The sequence below is a fragment of the Lygodium microphyllum genome, chromosome 16, assembly GCF_053477565.2.
Source record: "Lygodium microphyllum isolate KBCC chromosome 16, Lygodium_microphyllum_v1.1.10, whole genome shotgun sequence".
Taxonomy (NCBI): Eukaryota; Viridiplantae; Streptophyta; class Polypodiopsida; order Schizaeales; family Lygodiaceae; genus Lygodium; species Lygodium microphyllum.
In genome coordinates, this window is record NC_141150.1 from 32,392,881 (window position 1) to 32,401,392 (window position 8,512).

At 40.8% G+C, this 8,512-nt stretch overlaps 1 protein-coding gene across 1 annotated transcript; it reads left to right on the plus strand.

The window, feature by feature from the left end:
- Positions 1 to 373: 373 nt before the first annotated feature.
- On the plus strand, positions 374 to 8,298 carry LOC148022670 (uncharacterized). Its single transcript, XM_087695612.1, has 3 exons — positions 374 to 547; positions 672 to 857; positions 7,241 to 8,298. The coding sequence occupies exons 1-3, from the start codon at positions 535 to 537 to the stop codon at positions 7,681 to 7,683; spliced, it is 642 nt and encodes a 213-aa protein (XP_087551738.1). The 5' UTR covers positions 374 to 534; the 3' UTR covers positions 7,684 to 8,298.
- Positions 8,299 to 8,512: the final 214 nt, after the last annotated feature.

Sequence of the window (8,512 nt, forward strand, 5' to 3'; positions counted from 1 at the left end):
GTTCAATAATTCGGCTCATTGGGTCGCTAACTGCTTATGGGTTATAGATTTGATGGCATTCAAGACTATGTTAGCCAAGCTTGAATGCACAATTAGGGTATGATTTGCTATTCTAAGGGTTGTAAATTTGCTGTATGTAGTTAATACATCATTGATCTAGTGTACACAAAAAACATTTTTCCAATAGATACAAAAAGCTTCAACTCAAAAGGTTAGAGAGATGTTTGATCCAATTTACATGTATTTGCCATTTTAATCCTAAAAGTTTGATAACATTAAAGGTTAAAGATTTTAAACCGTCTCCTGTAAAATTTGGTGGTCTTTTTGAAAATTGAAAATTGTAAAATTGAAAGGGAATTGCTCCTGATTTTTCGCTGTAAGAATTTTTGCATACAATAAGCAGGCGATAGAGAGAGAGAGAGTGAGAGAGAGAGAGGAGAGCGCAGATATGGCCATTCCTGGTTCATAAGACGCTTGAACAACAATCTTTCTCGTTCTCCTACATCTGATTCGAGTTTCAAGCTTTTTTCAGATATGGCATTTCCTGGTTCGTAAGATGCTTGAGCGTCTCGTTCTCCTTCGTCCGATTCGAGTTTCAAGCTGCTTCTGTTAACGGATCATGGCAGATTTTAGTTTGCTTGTGAGTTGAGCTTAACTTTGAGCTATGGCAGGCTCTCAATTCGTTCGACAGTCTGCTTCCAAGCTTTATGAGCCACCTCTCTCAAAAGAAGCAGGCCTGCGGACCTTCTCTACATCACCTGATCCCTCTCCTGAAGTAGGCGTGCAACAGCGGCCTATATGGTACCGTTTCCGGACGCTAATCACCACAGTTCTTGTTGTGAACGCTGTCCTTGTCGGTAAGAGCATCCTCTGATCGTGTGCATAACCTTTTGGTGGAAGTAAACATCATTTGGTAACTTCCATTTTATTTCAAATGAATCTCCTTGTTGGCAAATGCATCATCATCTGATAACATGTATAATCTCTTCGAAGAAGTAAGCATTGCTTGGTGACCTTGTTGGTAAGAGCATCATCATCTGAAGATATGCACGATCGGAGGGAAAATCTATATTCTGTTGGTTGATGCAATCATCTTATTTTAATTCATTGGATGAAGTATATGCTGCCTGCACAAATTTGTAAGCCGCTAGTGCTTTTGGACAATCATCTACCTCGACCAAGCCGGACTCAGTATACTGTCATCATCTGATAACATGTATAGGCTATTGGAAGAAATAGACATCATTTTGTAACGTTGTTTGTAAGAGCATCATCTGAAGATATGCAATATTTATTACGGGGAAAATGTATAATCTGTTGGTTGACGTAATCATCTCATTTTAATTCATTGGATGATGCATATGCTGTCTGCTCAATTTTATAAGCCGCTAGTGCTTTTGGACAATTATATGTTCCTTTACCACAGTTGGATTGAGCCAGACTTGCTATACTATCTCAAATAAAGAAGCACTCACAAGGAAATAGTATGTTGCATGCCATCCTTGTTCAGTAGCACCCTTTGTTAGCTTTCATCAGCTCACACTAACCATTCTTGTGAAAATCATTAGTTAAAAACATGAAATGCTTGCGATGCAACATTTATTGCAACCAGATTTTCAATATATGCTAGCTCCAAATATCACAAGCTCTGAAATCAGCCACTTTGGAGAAAGATTACCTGTGCTGCTTATCTTCTTGACATGCTTTACTGGCTTTTGATGATGGAAGATGTTTCATAGAGAACTCATATGATGTAACATTGGAATTGGAAGATGTTTGAGGAGAGAAATCCACTGCCTCATAAAGTTCCATACGATGAGGTAGATAGTACAAAGATTATCTTTATTGTCCAATGGACGGCATGGAATATGCCATGTGAGGGGATTTTATGTTCAGCCCACTTATGGATGTGAATGACCTAAACATGATTTGTGGCACTCTAGCTATAGACATTTCACACTTCACCTTGATTGATTTGTAATAATACTTGACAGATGCTCTTTGTCTTGGTGTGAGTAATTTGAGCAATTCTTGTATAGAGTTATGCATTTTGACCTCTTTTTCTTGATTATGCTTTATATTTTCTTGTATGCTAACTATGCTTATATCTTGACGAGGTTCTTGAGTTATCTCTCTATTTTTTTTCTCTTTTATTATCTCTCAGGCTACTACACTTCAAACATGGTATTATTAGAGCATCAAGCTTGTAGCTTGGAGGGGTAGTAGCTTTGGTTACAGACAGAGGCTTAGCATGTGGATGCGAGGATTTTCAAGGGAGCCACTCTTTTCTCATCATTACTTAGCATTTGATTAGGATTGATGCAGGCTGATCTGTTGTTCTTTATTACAATGCCTGTGGGTTGGTGCATTGGCCTACCAAAGAAGAATTTATGGTTTTGCAGTTGGAGTGGCAGTAACACAGTGTTCTTTTGATGGCATCCGTGTCTTCTTTTGTAAACAACCACTAGTTTCTTTGTCTTCTAAGTGATGCTTTCCTTTATTGGCTTAGCCTATGGTCCTCCTTGTTCCTTTAGTGGTTCTCATTTGATCATGGTGGTCACTTTTATTGAGCTAGTAGTTGCGAGTGCTTGCAGTGCGAGAGAAGTTAACTTTCGAGGCCTTGGTAGGCGGATTCATTTGCATACTAGTTTTGAGCATGCAAGAGGGCTTTAGGTACCTAATCGGCTTTCTGTTGATATTCATGCACTATTATTGTTAAAGGGGTATGTTTTGGTGGGAACGCCCTTTGTTATTTTTAACAACAAGCCTCTCAAAGTAGGAGATGGCTAATGGAAGGTGAGAGCTTTTGGATTATCCAATATGACAAAGAAGAGAATAAAGTTTTTCTTCTATTTGTACCGTTTTAAACTTTTGGTACTCTACAAATGTCCTATGTCATTCCTTTGCATTGGCTATCTTTTTTAACACTTCTTTTTTTCCATTAACTACTTGCACTATTCGTTTCTTCTTTGCTCCTCTTGACTAATTGGACATCTTACACATTGTTGCTAGCCTTTTTTGCTCTTTGGCCTTTGCCCATCCCCTAAAATCCATTCTTTTTGTAAAAAAGTGCTTGAATAGAGAGTGAGAACTCAAAAGTGTATGCCAAGAACACAATGAAAGAAATATAACTCAAGGAGAAAAAAACTCTGAATGAAGAGTGAATGAATGAATGAAGTAGACTATGCTAGTATGATACAGTGGGCCTCAAACCTTTGTGTCTCGGGTGGACTAGGGCTGAGGTAATCGGGAAGAGGAGTTGGAAACATTGGTGACAGCCCTGAGTGTGTGTGGTAACTCAAATAGATTTTGAAATATACCAGATAGTGACAATCACTTGTTGCTAAAGGGCAACCTTGATGTGGCATCTGTTTAGAATTGAATATGTTTTGAGATGCTCGAAGAAGGGGGTTCTTCACCTCCTTCCAGTAGGGAAGAAGGTATTTTTAGGGCATTTTTTCTCATCTTGTGATTGGAAAGTTTGCAAAAGCTCCTACCCAGTGAAAGGAAAAACGAGGGATTGTTCCATCTCTATCGTCACTAGGGAACTTGACAAATCCAAGGGGGCTTGGGAGGCTCTTGACAAAGGCCCCCCAAGCTCTTGACAAACCTTGCTCGACTTCCCTAGGGCCTTTGCTACCTCTATAATCCCTCCATCTTGTGTCCACTTCCTAGTCCATGGCTGCACAATCTAACTCTCAGCTCCTCATGTCTATAGGTCAAGCCCGGGATATGACAAGAACAAGTCCTAGGGATCAATCAAGTATAAGGAGAACCAAGGCATCTAAAGATAAAAGGATCACAGGCTTGTTGCTTCTCATTGCCATGCTTGGGAAGTCCATTGTCTCCATCTTGTTGATCCTTTAAGGTCTTGAAGTTGCCTCCAAAAATCCAAGAGTCCACTTATGGCAATCCAACCATAATCTCAAGTTAGGAACCAGTATGTCCACAAACCTTTATGAGTGCATAGATATTGAGGATCCTAATGCTCGAATCCCAAGTGTCTAGCTTGATCCATGGGACTATCCTTGCCACAATTGTCTTGTGGTCTTGTACACAAGATAGAAGGCTTAGGACGACCTAAGTATATACTTCACTACTCTTTCCATGGATACCAATAGAGTATTCCCAATAGGTGAAGCTGCTCGGAAGTACCTTGCCCAATTTGCTGGCTTGGGAGGGGGTGAGCTTATGCTCTTGTAAAAGTAGAAAGTCAATGTATCTATGAATGGCTAGGTGCAACTCATGTTACCTTTTTGATATCTATTGTTACCAAGATATATTGGCTCAATGATTCAAATTAATTTGATGCTCATGTACTTTGAAAGGGGATTTATATTATTTGAATGTTTCAAAATATGATTAAATGTCTATTTTTCTATATTTAAGGGTGGCCAATGGCTAGAGTACCCTAGAATTATACTTAGCTTGTTATTGTTGAGTTGCCCAAGAGAAATTACAAGTTTACTCAGTGATCAGATTGATTGGAAAGCCTAGATGACTAAGACTTTTTCACTTGAGTAGTCACATTGACTAGAAGTCCATATAATGAGTGGTTTCAGAAAGTGAAACCGGATGCTCATGATCAAAGAAACAAACCATGAACCAATGAATCTATATAATGAAGCTTTCCAGAACCTAAAGTTAGTGACTCCTAAAATTTAGGAGGTTATTATTTTGGAAAGTTGCTCAAATAGAAATTCTTGCCCAAGAGAAATTACAAGTTTACTCAGTGATCAGATTGATTGGAAAGCTTAGATGACTAAGACTTTTTCACTTGAGTAGTCACATTGACTAGAAGTCCATATAATGAGTGGTTTCAGAAAGTGAAACCGGATGCTCATGATCAAAGAAACAAACCATGAACCAATGAATCTATATAATGAAGCTTTTCAGAACCTAAAGTTAGTGACTCCTAAAATTTAGGAGGTTACTATTTTGGAAAGTTGCTCAAATAGAAATTATGTTTGTGTCAAAGGCTCGAGAATTTCCCAAGGAACAATTTTGTCTTTAGCGGCTATCTCAAAATTTTAACCATTTGAGAGTTCTTTAAAGCAGAAAATCTAGAAGCGTCTTTCTTTAGAAAAATGGCATGTGGCATCTAGAATAAGACGTGTGTCATTTGAAAAGAGTGTCTCTATACTTGTCATTTTAAGTAAACACTTGTCATTTTAAGTAAACACTTGTCATTTGTAGCTTCTACTTTCCACTTTTGAGCACCCAAGTCTCATAGCTATATATTAGAGATCTCTCTCTTCATTTTCAATAAGCTCTCATGCTGAAATTTCAGCCACATGCTTGTACTCTCCTTTCTATCACTCATGCAAGAAGCACTTGCTACTTAGCTTGATCTAGTCCAAGCACTAAAGAAGAAAATCAACTGGCTCTCGGAGTATACAAAAATTAGGGTTTCAAAACCATAATTTTAGAAATTGCAGCAAATCAGCATTTTGTATATGATTTAGGCACTTGGTGCCCATGGTTTGTTGCAATAAATTCCTGTAAAGGGGGAGCGGCTGGTTCCCCTCTCAATGTGGTGTGTCCTCTCTCCCTCTCTCTACCAATTTTCACGGTGATAATTGATCAAGTTGGTTAAGTTTAAAGTATTGTCATTCTCATGTTCTTTCCCAAGCTTACAGCTTACGAGGAAAACTTAGGGTTTGCAGAATAGACTTTTGCTTAGCTTGGTTATAGACAGAGAAGAAGGGGAGCTATGTGACATACATTGATACTTAGCGGCAATTTTAGAGGGCAAACTCCACTCCCTTATTGTGGTTTGGGGATTGAGGAGGGGGGGTAATGTTTGCTTCGTAAGCCACTATAAGCATCTCCAAGAGCTAGCTAGTATCGGGCAGCATGGACTAAAGGCCACTCAATCACATCCAATGGTAATCTCCATTGTGGTGAGGCATGGAGGAGGATACTAACATATGGGGCTTTGCTTCAGAAATAACTGCAGCCCTCTCTCTCCAAGCCATTGTGAGACATGCTTGGACACTTAGTCCCTCGATACCCCCACTTGGGCCTTTTGTCTATCTGCTATAGTGGGAGGTCTAGAGGAAGTAGTAGTAGTTTGTTCCATCAGGATTGGACAGTAGATGTGCTCTGCCGCTTTGTGACTTGCAGATCATGAAGATTCCCACCTTCAAAGGATGTGGGAACTCTGCTTGACCTGCAATTTTCATGCAAGTCCAAGGGCTGTTGCAGAAGAACTCCTTTGGTGGTCGAGCATGTGGTAGAAAAGTATGGCTTGTTGTCAGGGCAGAGGTGTTGGAAGCAATGTAGCAGGGGCCGCTCGATTGTTGTCGGGGGGAGGATATCAGTGTGTGAGGTTCGTCACTCCTTGTGGGTAGAAGTTGAGGGTTTGTTTTTTGGGGTTTGGGGGGGGGGGGGGGGGTCGGGATGGAGGTGAGTGTGAAGTGGTTGAGGGAGGTGTGGAGTGCTGTTCTTTTGGGGGGGCGGGGGGAGCACGGTGTGCCAAAGTAGGGTGGGGGTGAGAGTCTGCGGGGCATGCTAAGGCCCTGGCTGCCTTCTACAGTGGTGTTGCTGGACCCTAGTGAAACCATCATCCCATGCTTGTGCAGCCAAATGCTGTGTGGTTCCATGCTATACCAGCCAGCACAGGTGTAGGATGTACAAACATCCAATCAATGGTATACAAGAAGCTGATGGTATACATCCATGGTATATACAATCAGCTTCTTGTAGTCTTCAATCTACAATCTCAGCATCGTCCAGTGCTTGTGGTGAAAACGCCCATCTATCCAACTTCTTGCAGTCTTCAATCTACAATCAGCTTCTTGCAGTCTTCAATCTACAATCTACAATCTCAGCATCATCCAGTGCTTGTGGTGAAAACGCCCATCTATCCAACTTAAGGAGAGGAGTCATGACTGCAGGAAAAGGGGCTTTCTTGAGGGGGTTTGTCACTTATTTGAACCCCATGCAGTGTTCACACACATACACACACACACACACACACTCTCTCTCTCTCTCTCTCTCTCTCTCTCTCTCTCTTGTGACTGTTTTTTATTTGTTATTTTATAAAGGCATGTTCAGTGTCCTCCACTACAACAATGGGGAAGAAAAAAGGGGAAAGGGGGGGGGGGGGGGGGCAATGGAGGACGAGGGTGGGTTTTACCTTCGTGCATTAATCACTATCTAAATACCCTTTCTTATTCTGAAGGGTCTTTTTGGGTTAGTCAATCTAATGTCTTTGTTTTTTCAAAATTTCTGTAAGGCTATGCATTATTCAGAACAAGTTCAGCGCCTGAAGTTGTGGAAGTTAAGGAATCTTCAGTGGAAGGAGATGACAAGGAAAAAAAACATGGAAGAAAGAGTGCTGAGGTTGACCAACCCAGCCAAAGTAATCCAGGTACACCAACAGACAGTAGGGCAATTGGATCTGAGGTGAGAGCCCCTGTGGTTGGTGAGGGTGGCACAACTACCTCATTTGGACCTGCGGAAAGTACTCTAGTCAGACCTGCTGTAATTGCACAGTTAGACAGTCAGGTAAAGAATCAACAGATTGTATCACCTGAAGTGCAGCAGAATCTGTACAAATGGATGCTTGAAGAGAAGAGAAAAATCAAGCCGGCAAGTTCTGCTGAGAAGGCACAACTAGACAGAGACAAGGCACTGCTAAAGAAGTACATCAGAGAAAAGCAGTCTCTAAGCAATTAAAGCCTGAGCAGAGGTGGGTTGAGATTGTGGCAATTACATGAGAGGGACACAGTTAAGAAGTGCCTAGTGGCGGATGAAGATGTTGGCAAGGCTTTCTGGTGCTACTTCTGGCTAGAGCATACCTAATACTTAGTAGATTTCTCCCCGAAAATTACAGTCAGAAGCATACTAGCATAACATCAATTTAATGGTTAATTTTGGCTTGCCTACCGGAGCTGCATTGTACTTCCTGTGAATATGCCTGCACCCCTCAAGTCAAATTTCAGGTACAGTTTTCCTGGCAGATGGTATTTGTATTGCATGTTTCCCCCTTCAAATCTTTATATCTAGCTTGGAGGAGTGCCATGCGTCTTTGCACTACAGTCATCCTACTTAATTGCTCTTTAGTATTTTGAAGTACTGGGACATTCAGTCCATAATTTCAGTGTCTGTTGTCAATAGCATAACAGAGTTCTCTCTCCACAAAGTTATTATGATGCTCCAATTATCACATACTAGTAAGTTAATTAAGACCTAGTTGTACAGTCATGTTTTGTAAATTTTGGTCCTGGTTAAAGGTGACTATGATGTTATGTGGTGTACTTCAAATGACATCATTATTGGCTTACTGGAAGATGCTAATACTCTCTTTTTTTCGTAATGTTAAGTCTCTCTCTCTCTCTCTCTCTCTCTCTCTCTCTCTCTCTCTCTCCTCTGTCTGTGTACCGTGCCATAGCCTTTAGCTTAATTCACTTGGGGCTTTCAGTGGTCAGCATCCAAGGAATTTGGAAGAATGCAAGTGAAAGGGTCGTAGCGTGCTATGCTTGGGATCTGTATGCATGAACTGATT